The sequence below is a fragment of the Sapajus apella genome, unplaced genomic scaffold (genome assembly GCF_009761245.1).
Source record: "Sapajus apella isolate SASKATOON/1434 unplaced genomic scaffold, GSC_monkey_1.0 scaffold56, whole genome shotgun sequence".
Lineage (NCBI taxonomy): Eukaryota > Metazoa > Chordata > Mammalia > Primates > Cebidae > Sapajus > Sapajus apella.
The window spans coordinates 3,516,998-3,540,269 of record NW_022436996.1 but is presented as its reverse complement, the minus strand read 5'-3'; the positions used below and the strand labels follow the sequence as shown (position 1 = coordinate 3,540,269).

At 43.3% G+C, this 23,272-nt stretch overlaps 1 protein-coding gene across 6 annotated transcripts in view; it reads right to left on the bottom strand.

The window, feature by feature from the left end:
* Positions 1–10,188: 10,188 nt before the first annotated feature.
* CNPY1 (canopy FGF signaling regulator 1) overlaps positions 10,189–23,272 on the bottom strand; it is a 41,628-nt gene continuing 28,544 nt past the window's right edge. For 2 of the 6 annotated variants that reach the window (XM_032244911.1, XM_032244913.1), the window contains exons 2-4: positions 16,285–16,488; positions 14,424–14,520; positions 10,189–10,551 (exon numbers count right to left, since the gene is read on the bottom strand). In XM_032244911.1, the coding sequence (XP_032100802.1) occupies positions 10,481–10,551; positions 14,424–14,520; positions 16,285–16,488 (372 nt within the window). In that variant the 3' untranslated portion in view covers positions 10,189–10,480. The other 4 variants (XM_032244912.1, XM_032244916.1, XM_032244915.1 and 1 more) reach the window with 4 other exon arrangements.

The window sequence follows — 23,272 nt, the reverse complement described above, 5'->3', positions numbered from 1 at the left end:
CGTGGTATCATGCAATAACCCTGGCAGTCGTGGAAAAGAAATCTCTAGGGGAAATTATACTTTTGATTTATGATACAGTGAAAGTCACATTACCCGTCCTTTCATTTAGATTATTAGTTAAATGAGGAAATCACCACAGACTGTTCCATTGTATTTGGTATACATTTCTAGATGTCTAGGAAATCAGTCTGAATTTGGGGAGACCACTTCCTCCAGAGCACTTTATTTTGTGAACAATTTTGGCACCAGAGGACCCAATAGTCATGTCCCCCTTGCCATCAAAATACAGTCAGTGGAGCTTACAGCTGACTTATGTGTAAATGTCCATTTCTTTTAAGTGTGGATGTTGGTCTGAAAGATGTCTTCCAACAGCCTGTCACTGATTTTACCATGCTACCAAAAATGAGCACTGCACATTGGATGTTCCAGATTTTCCCTGATAAAAAAATTCACCTTCTAATTCTCCCCTAACTGAATAATTCTATGTGTGATTTGGTTTGAGTTGTAAATTATAACTCTTCCTATTTTCTAAAATGCTCTTTTAAAAGTCTCGTAAATTTACCAGTAGTCTTCATCATTTGAGTAGCAAATGTAGTCAATTAATATTTTTGGAAGCATTTTAGGATGAAACTACTGGATTAATATTCACTTTAAGACCGAGAACTAATGAGGAAAAAGCTGGAGACAGCACCGACCAGGCAATGTATTCAACAGAAGTTCTAATTTGCTGTGTTGACTTGGACCAGACACTCAGCCTCTCTGTGCTTTGGGCTCCTCTAAACAAGGTCAGTTATTTCTGTTAACTTTAAAGCAGGAGTTTTAAATGTGGATCCCGTGAACTTGGATGGGAAAAGCTCATCCTTGGTTTTGCTAGTCCACCTCTAACTGGAATCCACTGGTTCTTTTCCTTATGAAATAGACATCGAACCCTTGGAGGGGTTAGCAGCACCTGTGATGCTGCAGCTGGTTGAAACCATGGATATTTTTATATCACGATACCTACAAATATCTCAAAATATCATTTCTGCTGACACTACTTCAAAATTTGCCCACAGACCTGCTGCTAGATCTTGTTACAAAGATATTAGTAAAGAAAGATGCATCACAATGAAAACACATTTTGTAACTATTTAAATCTGACCCTTGAAATCAATCCTGTGTGTCCTACTGTTTGCATTTAAATATATTCATCTCAGCAGGGCGTGTCAGGAGGAGTTCCATGCTGCCAGAAGGATCCACGGCATGAGGAAAGGTGAGGAAGCTCCGCTTTACAGGAATATGGAAAGGCAAAATGAATATTTGCTAAAATGACATCAGTTCTCTAGAGCAAAAAAAGCAGAGAAAGGCAAGGTCAACAAATCACTGCTACCATGTGAGGAATCCATGCCATCAATAGCTGAGCCAGGTGAAGGGCTTGACCCTGTGGCCACATCCCAAAATTATTTGTATTCAGAGGAGTCAGTCCCTGCAAGGAGGATTTCTGATGCACTTGCTCCTGCGTTCCTCTCTGGGTCAGCAATAACACGTGGGCACCATTTCTGTTCCCCACCCCCAGGCCATGTGGAGCTTCAGGGAGCCCAAATGCTTTGTGCTGCCATGCAGGCCGCAAAGTGAGTGCTGGTTCTGTGGTGTGCCCTGCTGCAGCCACGACGCTGGGCCCCCAGCACACCTGTGCCGTGTGTGTTCCTCGGGGTGCCCTCCTGTCCCTTGTTGGCATACACGTTCACACCACGGTCTTTAAGAGAGATGTCACCACGGACAAGCCCATGTCCAGCCCGTCCTCAAGAGCAGCCACTGGGCTGCCGGGAAAGCCATGGTCTTCTCGGAGGAAATGCTGACCCTGCCACATCTGTGTGGCGCCCTGCAGCCCAGATCTCCCAACACCCCACTCCAGCGTTAGAGCCGAGGGCCGCAAGCACAGTCAGGTCCAACCACTGCATTCACATGGCCTGGCCCGTGAGAGCAAGGAGGTCAGGAAGCCCAGGTCTGGGGGCCTTCTCTGCCTGAGCAGCCCCTTGAGGGAGGCATGCACGTGCTGCAGCATTGGGAAGCTGGCCTTTGACCTTGGCCACTTATAGGTCCCCAGACCCTAGATTTTTCTTCCCAGGGCAGAGATGAAAATAGCATTTCTGTACAAAATTGTTGCGAGGATGAAATAAAACAGTGCCCTCGGGAGGGACCCATCAACTGTACAGGGTAAAGCTGAGCTCGCCACCATTGCCGTGATAGCAGGAGCTGTGGAGGCCTGGGCTCACCCAGCCGAGCAAGGCTCAGGAAACAGGCCTGCTGCGGAGCCGTGGCGGGCAGGGTTCCTGTCCGTCCAGGTTCCCTGTCCTGGAACTGAAGATGGGAATTTCCCATGTGCTAGACACGTCTGCCTCCTCACCTGCCCTGTGCCAGGTCTCCCTGGAGGACTCAGCGTCCCTGGAAATGTGGGTTCAAGTCTCCCTGGACCTTCCTAGAGGAGCAGGAAACCTGGCACCACGGGTGGAATCCTGGCTGGCCTTCCCTGAGCCGCCAATCCCACCATCACCAGCTTCCCAGTACAGACTCCCTGGGAGCTTCCACCTCTGCAATTTTATCTGATGGAAATGTTCTTGAATTTGCTAAATATTCACTTACAAAACTTAATCTCTGCATTGCTCTGAATAATAAACACTTCAAAATAATCTAAACCACCTAATACAGGAGATTTGTTAAATGAATGTGGCTTACAATATGTGAAATAAACACTTTGCAGCCATTAAATTTTATGTTGTAGAAGAATTTGAGTGACATGAAGACAGAGTCACAATACATCGAGTGAAAAGCCCAGGTCATAATGCGGAAGATAAGCTATAATCTAATTTGCAGATGTGTGTGTACATACACATGTGCATATTAATAGACTGCATGATGTAAACAATTATCTGGGTGATGAAATTGGGAGAATTTTTATTTTTATATTTTTAAAATCTGTGTTTTCTAATGTTTGTATTTCTCTTATGAGAAAAATATATTTTTTCGATTTTTGTTTTGTCTGGTTTTAAATAAGAAACCCAAGCTAAAGAGGCTAGCGGCCCTTTTCCTCTGCAGTCTTCCTGCCTGCGCAGCCTGAAGTCGTGGAGGCTGCCCGCCCCATCCAGGCTGGGCCTGCCCTGGTCTGAAGGCCCCTCCAGAGGAGCAGAATGCCAAGGCTCCCACAGCAAGGCCCACACAGGCTGCCCTGCTCCTCGGAAGAGGTGGGGAGGGCCGATGGAATGGTCCAGGTGTATCTGCAGCAGGGGAGGAGGCTCAGATGCCCGTGAGCTGGTCTCTGAAGTGAGGCAGCAGAAAGAATCAGAGGTGTCCCCTCGGTGGGCACGAGGCAGGAGGCTGAGCCCGCTGATGAGCCAGGCCTCAGTGAGGAGGTCCACCCATGCAGTGGCAATGACATCTGGACAGGAGAGAATCCCCCGACCCGGGACCCTCAGGTAGCAGCCTGTGCTGGAGACGCGGCTTTCAGAGGGAGCCAGCAGGATGCAAACTGGCTCCAGGCCCACCACCGAGTCTGTGGGCACGGAGACAAGCGCAGTGACCTCACAGTCGGTCTGTGTTTAGCTTGGAATTTCACAGCACCTGTCCTCCAAGGCCTCCGGGTCGTCCAAGGGCACTTTCTGTGGACATCCTGCCCCAGGCATGGCCCCTGGGGTCTACGCAGTGGTGTGGGAAGAGTGGGGTGCCAGGGCATTCCCAACACTCTTAGTCCTCCTGCAAAATCAAGACCCCACCTGAGATCAGGACGGGTTCTGTGTCACACAGCCCAGAACACTTGCCTTGGTTTTTGCCCAGGACAAAGCCCTGCTGAGTGAGGCATTCTGGGCCACTGTGGGGTGGGAGGTGGGGCGGAAGTCCCCCTCTGAGTCCTCCCAGCTGGGTGAGGTGTTCTAGGCAGCCACCAGGGGTGGGATGGGGGAAGTCCTCTCCTAAGTCCTCCTGGCTCAATGAGGCATTCAGGGCCACCATCGAGGGTATCGGGGGAAGTCCCCTTCTGGGTCCTCCCATCTTACTCCTTAGCTCTCAGGTGAGAGATTCTAAGGGGCTCCCTTGTCCCCTGACATCACTGGAGCTCCTGGCCTGGCTTCCCTCCCTCCTGGCCACCACAGGCCACCCGATCAAAGAGCATGTTTTTTGCTTTAAAGTTCTCCCACTGCGATGTTTTGTGCCAGTGCTTCCTGACGGCCAATGGCCTGGTCTTCTGTGGTCCCCGCTCTCCTCGCAGCTTAGGGTGGAGGCCCTGTCCAACTCAGCAGAGCCCCAGAGACCCAGCCTCCACACTAAACGTCCTCACCAGGCCACACCACAGGCCACCCTCCTGCCATGCTGGTCTGACCTCAGGGGCTCCTCCCCACAAGGACCTCTGCACCCCCTCCACCACTCAAGCATCTTTCTGGGTGCCCAGCACAGGGCATGAGGTACACTAGGGCTTCCTGGGTATTTGCCTATTTGAGCACAAACCCAAAAAAGGCCAAGGGCAAGCGTCTGTTTAGAAGCGCGAGCACGGCAGGTCTTAGAGGGCCGGGCGCTCAGAAGGGTCCGCTGGGCATCTGAGCTCTGCGGGGATCAAACCAAGAGCTCTGGTTACTTGGAAACCCTCATCGGCTCCCAAGCTCAGCTGCAAGCCCCTAGCTGTTCCAGAGTCCTGGAGGGGCTGAGATGCACTGCCCCCAAGCCAGGCGTGCCGGACTGGATCACCGGGAGGCTCCCCCAGCCCTTTCTCAGGGTTCTACACCACAGGTTCCATTCAGATCACGTCCAGAGGGAAGCAAGTCTCCTGTGGGGACAGTAGCAACTCATAACTACTAGGAAGCGTGGATTCACCCTGCCAGCCGCCAAGAAGGGCCCTGAGCTGTGCTAGGGCCTTTCCCAGGTACAAATCCATGTGGGAATGAACCAGAAGGAAGCAGTGGGCTTAGCCTCCTCCCTTAGATAAAGCTTTGTTTGAGTCTATGCCGTGATGTCTGTGCCTTTGGGATCTACATTGGCGGGGTAGGGACCACCTGTGCTCAAGAGCGTGGGCTGCCCAGAATAGGGATGCAGGACGGCCCGGGGACCCTGAGGCACTGATGCCGCAGCAGCCAGCCTGGGCTCTCTGCCCTCACTTCCTGAGCCCAGGTGCTCCAGCTGGGCCAGCCAGCTCTGGGCTAGGTCACCCAGCCTGCCTGTGCAGGGCCCAGGCTGGGGCCTCTGCGCCTGTTGCCGCCTGGGCTGAGGCATGAGACCAATGGTACCTTACTTAACACTGTCAATGCACAGGAGAAAATGTCCCTGGCCTGTTAATAAATCACTAGTTACTAGAAGGGAAGCGCAAGACCTAGAGACGCTATGGTTTTCCTGGACTTGACACTCAGTTATCAGGTAGAAGGGAAAGCATATCTTAAAAATGAAGACAAAAAACCCAAATGCGTTTCTTTCTGAAGCCCCAGTGGGTCACTTCCGTGCATGAGGCAGAGCAGCATCTCTTACTGGGCTTTGTTTCAGAAGGGTGTTCTTTGTAACCACCCTCTCTTCCAATCTTTCTATAGGGGGGTCTTGCCATAGGGCCAGTGCATGCTCAGAAAAACTGTGGGGATTTTTGCTTTGGAAACAGAGAGCCTCATCACAGCCACAGGCACACTTGAGCTCTGCCAGGCACAGCTGGCCCAGATCCCTGGAATCCAGTGAGGCTTCCCAGCAGAGTTTCCACTCTCAGAATTGGTCCAAGGTGTCAGCATCCACAGAATATGCAAAACTGAGCTATGTAACGTCTCCTGTTTATCATTTAGGGGTCCTGCTTCAAAACACACACGCGCCCACGACCCTTTAATCTTAGGGCATGAATATTTCATCATGGCTTTGATTGCATATAAAAGCAGTTCAAGGGTGTATTTTTACCTAAAGGTCTAATAATTTAATAACACTTGTCAAAGCCACATTGGTATTAGATTTCACTCTGTTTTAATAACACGTTGCTTTACATAGGGTCCATTTTTAATAGGGACCAAATAGTCTATTTTTTGGTTCTCCGCTTTCTTTTCTAAACCACAGGGCATGAAGGAGCTTCATCAGCACCCTTTGATGAAGAACAACAGAGCCATGAAGATTACTTCTATCAGACAATGAAAATCGCTTGATTGAAATCTTCTCTCTCTCTGTTGACAATGGTGTCACCTCGTGGATTACAGTCACCTTTTATCGGCCAATATCAGAGAATACACTGTAGAGAAATTCCCACTTGTTCAGAAAGCTGCTATGAGGCAAACCCTTAGGAGTACAGTCTAACTCTTCAGGTGCCGACCTTGCTATTCACAAAGTGAGACAGCTATTCATACTTTTACTTACAGTATACAGGATCTTTCTGAGCCCTGGCCATGTTAATCAGCTGGCATTGAGCATCTGATGCTTCATTACCTAACTTGCTTTCCCTAGCTGCTGGTGTGTTAACAATCCCGAAAGGAGGAGACAGTTACTGGAACCCTTACCTGCTCCATGGGAAGGCCATGTCCACCTCTGGGTCACGGCTTCACTAAGCTCGTGGTTTGTGAACTTCTCCCTGCCCTGTGGCTGGGAGGGAACAGGACTATCTATCACACCGCTCACTTTACTGTACTGGGCTTTTCTTTTGTGCTGTTACGCTTTAGAGGGAAATTATTTAATCCATGGTTTACTGAAATCCATGCTCCATAATGGTGACACATAAGATTCTAATCTAGTTCCAGTGCATCCTCGTGGCATTTTTGTTTTCTAGAAACTTCATAAGAGATTAAATATGTTTTATGAATATCTTACTGTTGCAGGGTAGAACCTTTTTTTATGTCCACTGTAATTTAGGGTAATTTTTTTCTTTCATGAAAATCTTGAGATAATTCTCTAAGACAAGGAGCGGAGCACAGGAATGTTTCTTTAACTAAGGAATTTAAAAAAATAAATCCCCTAGTTTTTCCCTGAGGTCTCCACACTGGAACATCCGAAGCTCTAGCTGATCTCCCTGTATCCCCTATTTACGTCCATGTCTGTGTATTCACATGCATGTATCTACATTTCCATGCCTCTAGCTATCTGTTTATTTATCTATCCATCCTTCCATTTTTGGACTTTCCGGAAGAACCCAGAAGGGTAGAGAGCTGTATGTGACATCTAAGACTCCTCTTCCACAAAGTGCCCTTCTGAAGCAAAGCCACATGTTTCTGGTGATGACCTCACAAGTGGATGAGCAAATATTATATTAAATATCATCACCACCTCCCGCCCTCGGGGCGGATGGTGAAAGTGGACTACAAAGAGCACAGCCTCTCTCCTCAGCAAACACATGTTCAGGGAAAGGGGCAACAAGTTAAACTGCGGATGACAGCAACATCACTTACTATATCTTTCTCCAGGTCATTTAAGGACAATACTTTTTTACGACTTCCATCATTCTATTTCATTTATTGCATTTGACCTTTTTATCCACTTGGTTTCTTGCTCTAAAAGCAACTAATCTGAGGAATTTAAGAAACATATAAAGGGGAATTAAATTACAGGTAGGGAATCATAATGAAAACACACGTATCTCACAGGTGCATTCGTATTGTGATGGTTTAGTATCATTGTTAATTGCATCTTGGTATCAAACTATCAATATCCTATTGCGTGGCTTCAGCACATTTAAATTAGCTCACAAATTTGTATCAAGTTTTAAAACAGACCACAAAATCACGTCAAAGAATGACTCTTCTCATATTCCATGACAATCTGAATTTTAAACTTGATATACAGTTTATCATTTTTTATTTAGATAAAGCGATTATGTATGTGAATAAATATCAACCTAAGCCAACAAACAGATACAAAAGCACAGCCAGCTATTGACTTGATTTTTTTAGGGTTGTCTTAGTAAATAAAGTATTGATCTTTCTTATTTGGGACTTCAGGACAATCCCACTCCCCACTTCTCAGTAAAATGGATTCACCGGGCTTGTTCTTAGCAAATAGGAGTCCACATCACAAAACATAAAACGGCATCTCAGCCAGTTTGGTCTTTTTTTTTTTTTTTTGCTATGAGAATAGGTTCATATGTCTTCATGAAGACCCAAACCAACCATCTCATAAAAGAACAACTTGAAATCATCCAGCCTCAAATGAGTCTTCTCTCATCATTATTTTAATAAGCACTACACTGCCCAGTGTTTTCCCAGGGCGATTTTTTAGACATAGAATTAGGTAGCTTTTCGTCAACTCTGAGCAACTTTTTTCTCACGTTGTAATGTTGCTTTGCTTCTTTTTGTTTTTTTGTTTTTGATTCTTCTCCCCTGACTTGTTTTTATTTTGGTTTTGGTCAATACATGTGACGTACAAGGCAGCAGGCGGCTAGGAGGATGCTAAGTGAGTAGCTGCCCTGTCTCACTGTTCATTAGCAAAAGCAGGGCAAGACAACAGTGACCCACAGGGAAACCTGACTTCCTGCAGCCACAAGAAACCCAGTGGTTTGTGCGTTATCACCCAAATACAGGTTTAATCTGTAACTTAGTAAGCTACAAATATTTACATAAGTTTATCAAGTTTGACTTAATATCTCAAGTCATGAGATATTAAAAAACTGTCAAGATAGAAGACTATTTTTAAAGGGAAATCCAAGAAAAATACTGAAAAGCCCAATTTAGCAAAACCTTAGATATTCGCTGTAAGCCAAGGTGCCTGGTCCTCTCCAGTCAAAGTAAAGCATCACCGTCAATGAAAGGCACCCCTCAGTGAGAGAAGGTGTACCTCCCTAAGTCCGTTAAGCTTACAAACAGGAGCCCACATTTTCTTAATTTCTATAATCAGTGTTAGTATTGTCTACATTTGAGAATTTTTAATAATGATCAAAAAGGGTATGAAAACAAATTTGGCAGCACTTCTACAATTACAACTGTTAACATTTTTCACAGAAGCTGACTTATTGCCATAGTTTCCCCATGCTCCTGAAGGTCACTTAGGTTTTAAGGAATAATTTTCCTATTTAGTGCATTTCCCAAGAAAACCCACGTTAGGAGAATGTTCATGATTTACTACTTTAAATGCCAAATTAATCTTAACTAGATACATTTCAATAAAGCTATGGGGACTATGTTTTAAATAACAATTGCCCTACCCTATTGGAAAATAGTAATTATTATTCAGTTCAGTTTCCATCGTGTGCCAGCTAGAGTGCAGGTTTTTTATGTAGGAGCCATCATACCTAAGCAGCTACAGACATTAAAAAAAAAAAGCACCCAAATAATTAAGTGACATTAACTTACTTTTAATAAGAGTGGAGGTAGGGAGGGGGCATGAAAGCCCTTCCCCTTAGTTTTGGTAAATTTTCCTAAATTTAAGAATTGTTTCCTGCTGGAGTCAGCAGAATGGTTTAAATACATACTGTGCTTTTTAGGCAATTAAGTAACAATATGGCGAAGACTTTGTAGCATCTTACCCACTTGATTCTCACCAAAGACAATGAGAATCTCTTTTTGGAAACTGGTGTAGACTATATCCTGACATTTTTAATCATTAAAGTCAGATGCCATTGAATGCAAATTTAAAAGAGATCATGAAATTTCCAGGAGTGACTGTTACTATACTTTGTATACTAAGTGTGGCCAAAAGATAATTTCCCACCAGGTCCCTCCTCCCTTTCCATTCCTGTATAAGAATGGTAGATTATTTAGTAGTAAACTCAACACACTAACTGTAAGCCAAAAAAAACTTTATAAGAAAAACAAACAAACCAGGAGAGTTTGGAGCAAACAAAACACAATATCTTTTAACACATGATGCAATAATAAATCAACCTTCTAAATCATTTAAACTCAGAATGGTGTTTAAGAGAGGCCAACATACTTATTGTTCACTATAAATTAAAGCATTTGTTAGTTTTTACACATTTCACTAAACTTTAGAGATGAGAAGTTTTAAACTTGTGGTTTCTACTGATATTTCACAGCTTGTAAGGGGCACAGTACATCTGGCGTTTAAAGAAATTTAAATTTCATGCCTGATAAATAGTAGATTTGTTTCTGTCACCAGTAGCCGTATCTCACCCACAAGACCATATTTTGAATTTGTTGCCATGTATTTCCTTAAACTTATAGCCAATCAAGTATTTGAGAATTCAAATCTGGTTCTTATCAGAGAGAGCACTGCACCTGTGTATGCGCACATGCACTGTTATGAAATAAACAGCATACATTATGAAATCTCTATTTTGTTTATGAAATGTCTTCACTATTTTCCCCAATGCAGAATTAAATGCTTTATTGTCAAGCTTGATTTATCAAAATCTGCAAAGGTTAATTTAAGTTTATGTACTCCTCAGCTTTACCTACAAAAAAAAACCTCACGGTTTGTCTTGATGTCAAACAACAGATTTTCAAAATAAACCATAAATGGAGACAAACACAGCATAAACAAGAGACAAAGTTTCTTGTCATGAGAGACAACATGCAAACACAAAATGCAGACATTGACCTTTGGGGTGTGATGACTACTCCTCTTTACAGCCAGCAGCGCGGCGTTCCTGGAGCTCAGGGTGATTAGTAGAAGCCTCACACAGATCTGGAAAAAAGAATTACATAGCATCATGACCCCTTTAGGCATCAGCCTAGTAAGTCATTTACATTATGCGAAACCTACATTCTGGTGGAAGCATATTTTTAAAACTTTTATTATGGAAATGTTGCCAAAATTTCATTATAGAAGTTACCCAAGAGCAGAAAGAAGCTGTAATCTATTACCCTGCACCCCAAACCCAACTTCAACAAAGATCAACTCTGCTGTTCTTGTCCCACAGTCCCATCTTTTTGGCTGGAGTATTTTAAAGCAAGGCCAAGGTATCGTGTCACTTCACCCATGGCTCCACTCAGGTATTTTGCAGCTTGTAAGGGGCACAGTACATCTGGCGTTTAATCCAAGGACCACAGAAGCAACTAGATACTTTGATAATACCACTTTTCCAGTTGGAAGCAATTAATACCGACGCTATTGAAAAAGGCTATGGATTACTTTAGCTACAAAATTTTTAAAAAATATGCTAGCCTTTGAAATAATTATTTTACACATTAGAAATTTAAGATTCCCATTAGTGTTGAGAATCTGTATAAAAAGGTAAAAATCTTTCACTTTAAATGTAGGCTGAGCATTTCTAGACACTTGATCTCATATTCATACACTGCATCCTAAATTGTTATATAGCAAAGTAATCAGTGATGACGCTTTTAAATGTTAAGGTTTCATATTGACACAGAAATGATACATACAGAATATATTTATGTATTTATTTGTGCCTTCACATAGTCTACTTAACAAATACTTCCGTGAGTATTAGAAGATCCATTCACTATTAGCTACAGTGCTATGTTTCATATCTCAAGTGGCATATAGCTGCACTTTTCATCACGACCCTATATCATATTAAGATTTTAATCATTTTGACTCCAAGACATTAAAATGACATTCTGGAGAAGTCTGGGCTATATGCCCCAAGATATTCCACCAGGAACATCTAATGAATTTGCCTTTATTTTTTTGCCTAGGACAAAAAGAGATTATTTGAGGAATAACTCCTTATTACTCTGTCTCACACTCCAAAAACAAAGTACATTTGATGACTTTTATTCTATCCAGTAAATAAACTGCATTGGCAGCCACAGATTCCTTTGTAATCCTACAACCTTTCATTGAGATTTTTTTCACTCATCAAAAAAATGACACATAATGAAAATCTCAGTGATACATTTTCATCCGAACACAGTCATCTTAAATCTGACATATACATTTTCTCCCTCCTTCCCCATTTATTTTTGCATGGGTGAATGTTAGAACTTTAATACTCTGAAGAGTCTGTGAATGTGTCCTTACTTGCCAACATATCATTATTATAAATAAAGTGAAATAATCTACACTAAGAAGAAAAAAAGTGAAACTCCTATGTAAACAAGGTGTATATAAAGTGTAGAAAGGAACTAAACTTTCAATAAAACCTCTAATTCTACCAATGTCTATTTTCTAAATGTTTATCTTCCTAAAAGCAACGTGTGAATATTTTAACAGCGTAGTGTCTTGCACATAGTAGACACTCAGTAAATAATGACTGCTTACCGTGCAGTTTTATACGGTAACACACATGCACACGCACACAAACACACACACACAGAGTCACATCTTTAAGACACCGTTTAAACTCTGGAGAGTCTATCACAGCGAAGCTGCTGTGCAAGATCACAAGGTAAAGCATCACCTTCACAAAGCAGAGTGTGAATGTCATACTCTGGTTGTAAACTGGCTGTACTTGTATTTTAGATTAGGTACCAATGCATCTGGAGTTTTCTACAATACGAACGTCTCACCCTTCAGTTGTCTGAAACCATTCCAACGCGTTAAGACACATGAATTCTCTGGTGCTTTCAGTCACTTATCGGAGTTTTTATCATTGATGTGCTGCTTGAGCTTTTTCTGGCAGAAATTGATAAGTTTGAAGAAACTCTCTTCCTTGTTATTGTGTCATTAACTCAGTTCAACAGTAGGGCTTTTTGAGTGGGTGGGAGAAGTCTAGTCTCTTTCTAGGATTAATTTTTTCTCGGTTTTTCACTTATGAGTGGTTTAGAACATCCATAAATATGTTTCATGAAGAAACATTACCTGAAAGGACTCACCCCGCTTCACTATGTAGTGGCTGAATGGTGGCTTGCACCTTTGATTATTTTTCCTAACTTTTACTTCCAATACTGCTGTTAACAGTGTAAGCACTTAATCAGTGTTTTAAAAATCAAATGCCAATTAAGAATTACCTGGTCAGGTTTCATTTTATACTTTCAAAATCGCACCTGTCTTACGTTTATTCTTTCAGCGTGCATTTTCTCAAGGTGTTAGCTTTTATTCCAATTATAAATATGCAAAAGGAATTAAGAGGAGTAGTTAAGATTATTGAAATTAAGTCAGATTGACAAACTTGGGAACAGTCTTTCCCCAGGATCTTATGACTAGTTGCTGCGGCCTTCCCTGGTCCTCCTGGGACACACGAGAGAGGGCCCCCGTAGCAGTGGATCTGCGTTTGTCATAGACAATAATGACAAGACCACATCCTTTATGAGGAAAAAATAGGAAAATCAATATTCCAAGTATTGTTCATCAGGTTTTTGCTTATATCTGAATGCATACATACATCTCTGAATTGTTTAAAACACCTTAAAAACATTTCTGTGGGAAGTTGTGGCTATGGACATCACACATTTCTGTAGCATATATGTAACATCAAAGAAAAATATCCCAAATGCCTGAATAAGCCTGACTATGTGGTCACTCTGTATTCTTCTGCAAGCTTCACTAAAACTGGATTTTAAACAGAAAACAACCCGATTATCTACTCAGAGTTAAAAAAAAAACAACAAAAAACAAAACAAAACAAAACAAACTTTACTTGTCCTGTTAATGGGGGATTTGTGTGCTTCTTGTTTAATAACTTTTGATGACATGAATATTGATCTACAAATGTGCAGTAGCTGTTATTTTAAGGACTTTGATGCTACATTTGATATAATGGATGTAGGTGTATTATACTTCATTGTAAACAACTGCTGAATGCTAATTGTCTCAAACTTCCACATTGTTTAAAAGTACCCCTCTGGCTTTAAATCACTGTCTTCACATCTACTCATTCATTTTCCCAAAGGTATCCAAAAAGAATGCACAACTGTGTACTCCATTGTATCCAAGTTAGGGAACTAGGAGATCTACGCACAGCCAAACAGAGTGGAGAGGAAGTGACCACAGCTTTCAACTTTGTATATTATAAATAAAATTCTGCTCATTTTTTCCAGCTTCTGTGTGTGTGTATACGCTTAAGAATTAAGTATTATTTTCCACTCTCTGGGCCAGAAAAAAAAAATTTAAGAAGTAGATACAGGAATAGAACCTGAAAAAAAAAAAAATTCCAGCATCCCCACCCCCCCGCCCCGCCCTACCCCAAAACAAAGAAACAACAACAAAAACTTCAGAAAGTTCTTACAAAACAAAAATCCCACCTTCTGCTGGTGTAGCAGATACTCTAGTCATGAAGTCAGAGTCTCTTTCTCTGGTCCAGGATGGAAAAATCCTATCTCTCAAAGTTTTTAAAAAGAAAGTGTTTTGGAGTCTTCTAATTCTGAATAAGAATTTTCTCCTTAACAACTGGAAATCAAGAGTGTTTGAATTCCCTTAAGGAGTAGAGGAAGGAAAGTACAAAGAGGAAGATCTCACAGCCCTGTGGTTTCTGTGTATCTGTTTTCTCTCACATGCTGTCGTTTCTGATTCAGCGGAGATGGGGGATCCTGTGTCAGAGCCGTGGGTCGCAGCAAGGCAGCGAGGCTCGGTCTGCAAACAAGACGCTGCAAGGCTGAGTGAGAGAGAGAGGGTGTGCGAGCAGTGAGCACATGTTACATCAGACACAGTACCTGATTTTTCACTGCACAGCTTGTCAGCGAGATAGTGTGCCTCGTGGGCGATAAGTGAGGATATTTCATCTTCATACGCTTCTATTATAGTTTCACACTGTAGAAACATAATAATGGCACATGTGGATAGACGCACACTGGTGGGGATCCTTGTTAGGAAGGACTTTGCAACCATTTATTAGCTAAACACAGGAAATCATGGAACCAAGGTGGTCCGTTTTTATGAGCCCTTTTGGTTTAATACATCATTGCATTGGATTAACCATCTTCCCAGAATGTTAATTGCATCATTTTCCTGGGACTTAAGTCAATGATGAGTTGTGCTGGAAGATGTGGGAGGCTAAGGAAGCAACATCGCTCTGCATGTTTCGCTTCCTTAAATTGGAATGGAAGTCATAGGAAGAAATGGGCCTCCTATTTAAATGAAAGGTCTTACGGTTTTTAAATTTAAAAAAAAAAAAAAAAAGTAAAAGACCATAGCTCATCGAAATGGTTAAACCAGTTTCCTTCAGATTTAACATAATAATCCATTTTGTAGCTTGAAAGTGTGAAAACAATTAAGCCTTCTCAGCAATCAAAACAAACGCATCTTCAATTTCACTGTGGAGAACACACTTGACAGTTACTTCGGGAAGTGTCTTTTCATACTATTTAGAGATCCATCCAAAATTTCACTTCACTGGAAAAAACCCTGACATTTCAGAGAAGAGGGCGCTCCAATATGCCCCTGCATTTGAAAATCTTAAATTCTAACTGGAGTATGTTTCTTTGGTAAAGAACTACCACGTTATACTTTTAGGAGCTGTGAAGTTACCCAGTAGTATTCACTAGAGACTTGTAAATCATTTTCTGAGTTCATTAAGCAAGACTCTAAAAATTTTTAATGGCATTTAAAAAGATTTAAATTCGACTCAATGTGCCTATTTAAAACCTGTGAAATACAAACATACTTATTCACTGTCATTCTTATTCTGTGGCACTTTTAACCTTGATTATTGCCTTTACTTTCTAATTAAAATAAAATCTTTGAAAGTCAGCTAAAGCCCTCATTTCAAGGTTTCAGCATGCCTGATATTTTGGACAGTGTGTGAACTTAATACATTTTAAAACAGGATTGCCCATCACTCTGTCTGATTCAACAGCATTGGTTAAAGTGAAATATATTGCAATGTATTTTGCCAACACATTCTAGCAAGCCAGAGACTAGCTTTCATGAAAAATAAATATGACACTGGAAAGAAATTTGGCATCAAGCCAACTATCATACCTAAGCCTTTGTTTAACTTAGTTTGGGCTAGAATACTTGAATTCACTCAGTATGCAATTCTCTCTCCTCTGTGAAGCCTCAGGAAAAAAAGAGATGGCTGCATCATTCTCTTTCTACCATACGGCTGTAAATATTTGAAAGCGCCATTCGTTTTAATCTGGATTTTAACCTACAAAGCACAGCCCCTGATTCCTTACGTGGAAGCCTGGGAGAGCCCTTCCTCAGCACCAGCACCGACTGAGACCACTCCCCAGTCCCTACATGAGCAAAACGGTTTAAGCAAAACATTGTGCAAAGCTGTGTCTACAGGTCCCCGGGATTTGTGAACAGCATCTCCCATAAAATATCACTTTTAAACGTGTCCACTGATCACCACAAAATGCTACAACCCCTTAGGTGTCTCAAAAGGTAAGTTACTAAATGCATGGTGAGCACTTACGCAGCAAGACAACAAAGTCAGCAGATGACATTTTAATGTGCATTTTGAGGTGCCACGCCTTAAACTCAACCACAACAAGAGTAGTGAACAAGCAAAAAGAGTTCCAAAAACACGTTTCCGGATCACATGATTCATCTGCAAGGAAGGCAGCTTACCGCAAATTTCAAAGGTCTGTAAGCATCAGAATAAAAATGGAATTTTTTAAATTCTTGGTATATTTTGTCTCCTTTCCTAGGAGCAAATCTCTTGAAAGTTCTCTCCTTCGTCACAGGGTCTTCTTCGAGCTTGTAGTCGCGCATTCGCTCACACACTTTCTCCAAAAGGTCCGTTAGGAACGCCTCCGACTGGGCTAGGGGGATCTAAGAAGAAAGGCAAGGCGAGGAAACTCGTCTTAGTGTTAGTGTTACTGCGAGTCCACAGGGAGACGCCGCACCGGCGGGGAATGCCAGCGTGGGCCGCTTCCCCAGCACAGGCAGGAGGCGCGGCGCACGGCACCGCAGGTTGTGATCACAGTGTAGCCACGACCTGGTTGGCATCATGTCCGGGGTCAGCGTCGATTCTAGTTTTTACAAAGTGCGTGTCTTTCAAAGTGGACAGAAAGAAAAAAACGTACATTCAAACTAGAAACTATACCTCTGCATAGAATCATGTTTAGAGTCACTGAGCATGTAGCGAAAAGCATGACGCACGGAAAATGGCTGTTATTATCCAAGTACCCGTCAGGAGAGAGAGCAAGAGACAGGAGGGGGAGAGACAGGGAGAGGGAGGGAGAGGGAGAGAGAGCGCGCGCGCTCAGCTGGCTTCAGACCCCCTCAGCGGGGAGAAGTTGGGGAGGCCCAAAGTCCGGCCCTCGGCGGCGCGCCCTCGGCGGCGCGTCCCCCGCGCTGCCTCCGCGCGCTGCCCCGGGCTGGGGCGGACGCGGGGCTGGAGAGGAAGGGGCTCACGGACGGGCTCCCCTTCTCGCGGGCGGGCTCCTCGGCTGCCTTCTTTGGGAACAGCTGGTGCACGTCCCCGCGCGCCCCTCTCCCTCCGGCATCCGGCGAGGATTCAGTGGGACCCCGCGGCCACCACCTCCGCCCCGGGCGCGGGTCAAAGAGCACCCCTCGCCCTTGGTAACGGAGACAAAACCTCCGGGGCCGTCTAGACGGGTCAAGGTGCAGGACGCGGCGTCCCCGCGGCTCCTTCCGGAAGGGGGCGTGGAGCCGCCAAGGGCGCCGGACCGCGCCGAGCCCGCGGCCTTTGCGGGCTTTCTCCCTCTCCACCCTCCGCTGATCAAAGCAGGAAGTTTGCATGACAACCGCAGTGAAAGGGCCTGCATCACAAATGAACTCGGTTTCTGCGGTGTCGATATCTCCAGCCTCCATTGTCCCCTTTCAGGCGCAGTATGAACCCTTCCGGTGCCAGCGACCGCGCGGCATTCACAGGCGCGCTCGGGGCGCACAAAGGGTCTCCGCGCTTCACCGCCATCTGGCCACAAATCTCTCCGCGGCGCGGGCGGAGGGTGCGCCTGTGTCCTCTGGGCCCAGGTTCCGTTACCAACCACCCCGCGTCGCCACCGCCGCCCCCCGCGTGCGTGAGGAAGACACTCCGTGAAAACATCTCAAAGAAACTCGGCAAGAGGACGCGTCCGGGAGACGCCGCCGCCGATTAACGCCCAGCCGCGCCTCCCCCGGGCACAGGTAACCTCCCTGCGGCTCCCCCGCACGCCGCCGGCGCTGGATTCGGAGCGGCTCGCCAGGCCCAGGCCCTCGAGGGGGAGGTCAATCGCTTGTGGACTGTTTCACACAATACACCGCCACATGTATCCAGTCACTCAAATACCACGTTTTAAAACTCGTGAGCGTTTTAATCTCTAAAAACGTCTACAGTCGAACACCGCAGCCTCGACGGCTCCAAGTACATATTTCAAACACAAGTTGCCTTCTACTTACGCTTTAATTAAGCCGTTCATTAACGTTCATTAATGAAGTTGTAAAACAGGCACACAATACGTAGATTAACAAACAAAACTGAAAATCTGCTTTATTAATTTACAGAAACGAAGACGTAAACACTGGAAAAACTATAAAATGCAGAGGAGCATTTTAAAATGTAACTTGATCAAGACAGATCATTAGCAGACAGATGGTGGAGGTTTTCTTTTTTCTGTGATGCGTGTATTTTAAGTATTATTTCCTTAGCTGATACATATACAATATATTCATAGTCGTTTCTGGATGTCAACAGAGCAGCATTTTACTTGAAAGTAAAGAGTAAGCTCTTTCATTTAAAAATACCTAACTGTAATCAAGAAATTCATTCTCTCCTTCCCTTCCTCCCCCCTCCCCCTTTCTCTTCCGAAAAGTAAACATACTTGATACTTGGGGGGATGGGGACAGAGCCGGGAGGAACCAGGCAAGATCTGATCGCTGGGGCTTTCAGAACCGTAGGCTTTCCACTAGAACACCAAACTCCATCCTAATACACCAGCTAATTCATATTGAGTACAGGCCACGCTGAAAACTTTCAATTCATAGAACATTGTGAGCTGTTGGCAAAAACTGCTGAGCACCTAAGTGTTGAGCAAAATTATGATGTTTGTGTGTGGAAGGCCTTCCCCAACTTACTCTGGGGGCCATGTGATTGATTTCCTCGGTTGCACTTTTTGGAAACAGCGCTCTGTGTTAAAACTTCCCACCTACCAGTGGGTGGTTTTTCTTTTGAAAGTGTGGTTTGACGTTTTGAGTGTACCGCTGTTTTACCTCTTTTAACACAAATATGTTGTGGCAAGGTACACACCTGTGAATTTCTATAATTTTGTCAGTCGATGAAGGCTGACTGGCTTTTTGATGATAACTAGCCCTTTAGAGCAAACATTATTTAAAAGTAGAAAATGTTTGCTGGCAGCTAGCTCAGAGACACTACACTACGATATTCATTAAACACAGGAAAGGGAAAACAGCCAGTGTGAGATGAGTGGAGTTCATTTTTGCAGAGGATTAAGAAAAATTTTGATCCTAAAATCGCAAAGCATCAATTTTTTGAGAAAATATTTAAGAAAAAGATGCTTATGCATTACAGCTCTTTATACATTTATTCAAATGTACACGATTAGAGTTTGAAATGATTCTAAGTAGCTGAACTACGTTCAGTACATTTAAAGACTGTTCACAGAGTAACTGGGGCTTTTTTTCCCTCCAAGTGTTTTGATTATAAGAGGGCAATAAGTATCCGGACAAGTGGAATGAAACGAAGTCTTTCTATACCGTGAAGATTTTGAATAGTACTTGTCAATGAAGCATCTCCTATTGTAATCTTAGGGAGCCTTCCCTCTGCCCTGCAAGGACTGTCTCAGAGATACTAGCCTCATTAAAATATGAATGAGAAGGCCTGTGTATCCAGAGAAAACCCCCGTACTGGCACAGTTTTCTTATCTGCCGTTGCTTTTACACATGGACTTGTCTGGTACACGTTCTAAGTAGAAGAATGATCCATGATCGTTTCACTGCTATCTTAGAGTACCCCAAGCACTCCAAGTAAATCCTAACTTTTCCCAATTTTTAAACCCATCTGTAATTATACTTCCTAAATGTGGTGCCCGTTTCTCTGCCTTTAGGTTTCTTGGGACCTTGTGCTTGTTATGTGAGTAATGGAATGGGGGTGGTGGGATTCCCATATCCCTACTTTAGAATGGAAAAAAGTAGTTGAAAGTTCTGGCTTTGGCTTCTCTAGAAAACCGGAGCTAGGGAGTTTATTACAGACCACTGTGATAACGCTTTAATAACGGCCAATTACAGCATGCCTCCATGTTTGTTCATTACTGTGTCTCTGTTAATCTTGTAGTAAATTTCTTGCTTGATAGCTGTCACAATCAGCAGGAATACAATTATGTTACAGTGGAAACTGTCGTTGTGGTATATCTGTCTCTGCCATTACAGTCTGACAACCTCCAATAAATTTCACTCATCTTTATCGTTATTTTGGAGTGTCCTTCAGATATGAAACCAGCACGTAACCTGTTTAGTGACTGATAATTAATTTCACATTGTAGCAAAGATTTTCTTTCTAGAGGTTTAGTTAATGTAAAATTTTAATTGCATTGTAGCAATATTGCATCTGGTTTAATCACTAACTTTTCATCCATAAAAATTGAAATCACTGCTGATATTAGTTAAAAGTCAATATTTAGAAGTGAAAATTCAAAGCTCCTTTGCTCTAGGCTACAACAGGGGAAGCATGAATTCAGAAACTCTTGTAAGCTGATGAGATATATAATTAGCTTTTATGTTAATTGACTGCTATGAGTTTGTTGTATGACACTTCTTCATATAATATGCAAATAGCATTGACTGTTTAGTTTTATTAGACAATATAATTAGAAATCTAAAGGCGCTCATTTCGATGAGGAATAATAAAGGCTGATAAATTTCCAGTGTTCTGTAGATCAGAAAAAAATGAATTGCATCTGGACTTAATAAGAGATGTTTTAGCTAGACATTATTTAGGGAGCCAAAACCACATATAACAGAATTAATAGGAGTGCTTCCAGCCACCATAAATTCCATATTCAAACAGCGGAATTTGTAGTGTCCATAAGACCTTGGGGGGAAAACAGAGAGGCTTCAGTACAATTTGCTACAAATAATAGTGTACTTAATGAAAATAATACCTAAATTTTGCCTGCTATGATATGAGTGAAATGTCATTCTTATTTAAAACAAAATAGTTTGCAAGTAAGCGTTCCCTCTTCTTGTTCCTCACAGACACTTAGCAGTAACATATATGCTTAGGCTGTTCAAAAAAAGCAATACAATAAGAACAACGTGATTTGAGGGGGATATTTTTCCAGAATTCATTTTTTTAAAAATTCTGGAGTTGATTTTCAACTTAACAGTGACAAAACAGAAAAAAAAAAATATTATGAATTAACATTAATAATCTCTCTAAATGGGGGTCATCTAACAATTTGATTTTTTTATGAAGTTAAAAAACATTTTCCTTTTATTATTAAATGCAAAATGGGTACTAGCATTTTCTTTCCTATTTTAAAAAGTATTCTGCTAGTTTAAAAAAATAAATGCTTTAATTTTCAAACATTTTAAGTAGAATGAAAAGAAATACAATCTGTCACATGAAAAATGCCATAAGCTTAACCTCTGTTAAAAACCTTCTAAGCAAGGACTTTGGGAGCCCAATTCACACTGCACCTCTCAGCTCCAGTGGGCGCAGCTCAGAGGGCTCCTACTGGTTTTGAAAAACACCTAAGAGGAGAAAGTGAGAATACCTAAAAGGGCAGAGGCAACAATATTGCAGCATAAATGCAGCATGATGCAAATTTGTGCATTCGTTCAACAAATATTTACTGAACTCCGTCTAATGTCAGACAAATACACTTCTCTAATTCAGACGTTTAAAAAGAGGACCTTCCGTGATTCTGCATAAAAATGAAAATAAAATTTTTGAAAAAGAACGTGTGCCCAGTGGAAGTCCAATAAACATGAATTAATGATAATATAACCCTTTGTCATCGATTGAGCTAAACACTTCAATGCAAGATCTGTTTTAATTTTTATTTCACAGTGTTCTGCCCAAAAAGCTCTGCATGTTTCCCCGTCTTGAGAACATAATGGTTGATGAGTGGTTATCTATTTGGAATCACCTCTGCAAAACATTTCCCCAAGCTAGAAAAAGGGAAAAGTACTGTTTTTGGAATCTGTTGGGGCATTTCCCAACTTGGTCTTCTGAATACTTGCAGGCATATGCCAAGACTTTGTTATAAAATGTTAGCTGTCTGGCCCGGCATGGTGGCTCACGCCTGTAATCACAGCACTTTGGGAGGCCAAGGCGGGCCTGAGGTCAGGAGTTCGAGACCAGCCTGACCAACATGGAGAAACCCCGTCTCTACTAAAAATACAGAATTAGCTGGGTGTGGAGGCACATGCCTATAATCCCAGCTACTCGGGAGGCTGAGGCAGGAGAATCACTTGAACCCAGGAGGCAGAGGTTGCAGTGAGCCAAGATCATGCCATTGCACTCCAGCCTGGGCAACAAGAGCAAAACTCCATCTCAAAAAAAAATTTTTTAATAAATTATAAATAAATAAAATATTAGACGTCTAAAAGGAAAAGAGACAAATGAACTGGACAATGAGTCAGGAAATTCTTCCTGTTTCATCTCACAGATGTGGAAGCACACACGTATTGCACACGCATGCATACACCACCGCATGCATACAGGCACACAGATGCGTGCACACACACGGATTATGCAGAAAGGGCCAGCTGGCTTCTGGCAAGCAAACCAGAAAACACTGCATGGCTTCTGGGGAGACAGACACTGCTGCAGACAGAGGGACTTCAAGGTTTCCTGACCCTCTGCTCTGCCCGAGCTGCGATCATGCACAGGGCCGTGCCAGGACCACACCTCAGGAGAGTCCCTGCTCATCTGGCCTCCACACCCTGGTCCTGGTCTCAAGCCCCACCCCTCCAAGGCCTCTTTCACATCCTAAGAACAGCCCTTGGTGATTCGAGTGACAGGCTGTCCCACCTCCCAGACCACCAGGCTGAGTCTAAAGCCACACCTGGAAAGCTACTGCAGGGCACTGAACTTCCCCCATGAGACGTGCCCACCCACTGAAACAGACACCGTTCACCTGCCCCACCCGAGGGAGCTGGGGACAGCAGGGTGTCTGTGCACCCCAGATGCCCGAAGTGAGCCCCGGATGTCCAATCACACGCTGCGAGGCGTGGAGGGTGGAGGGAGAGCCCAGGCTGCCTGGGGAGCGATTGGGGGAAAGAAGGGTCTTCCGGGATGCCCCGGCTCTCGCAGGCTTGTACTGCCGACTGGGAAGGCTGGGGAAAAGGAAGCCCTCTGCAACTGAGGCAAAGCGAGGCCCTTCTGCACCAGGGAGGGCAGAGCTTCCTTTCAATGAGCATTCACTCTCTGGCTCCCAGGGGCTAGAAAGACAGCTTTCTTTTTTCTTTTTTTTTAATTGCATTTTAGGTTTTGGGGGACAGCTTTCTTTAAAAACATTTGTTAAGAAAGTAACACATCAACTTGATTTCTTTAAAAAAAAAAAAAAAAAAGAACAAAAGGGTAGAGTAAAAACTAAGACTCATCCCTTCCCCAGACCCCTCAGGCCCCCAAGTCTCCTCCCTCGAGAAA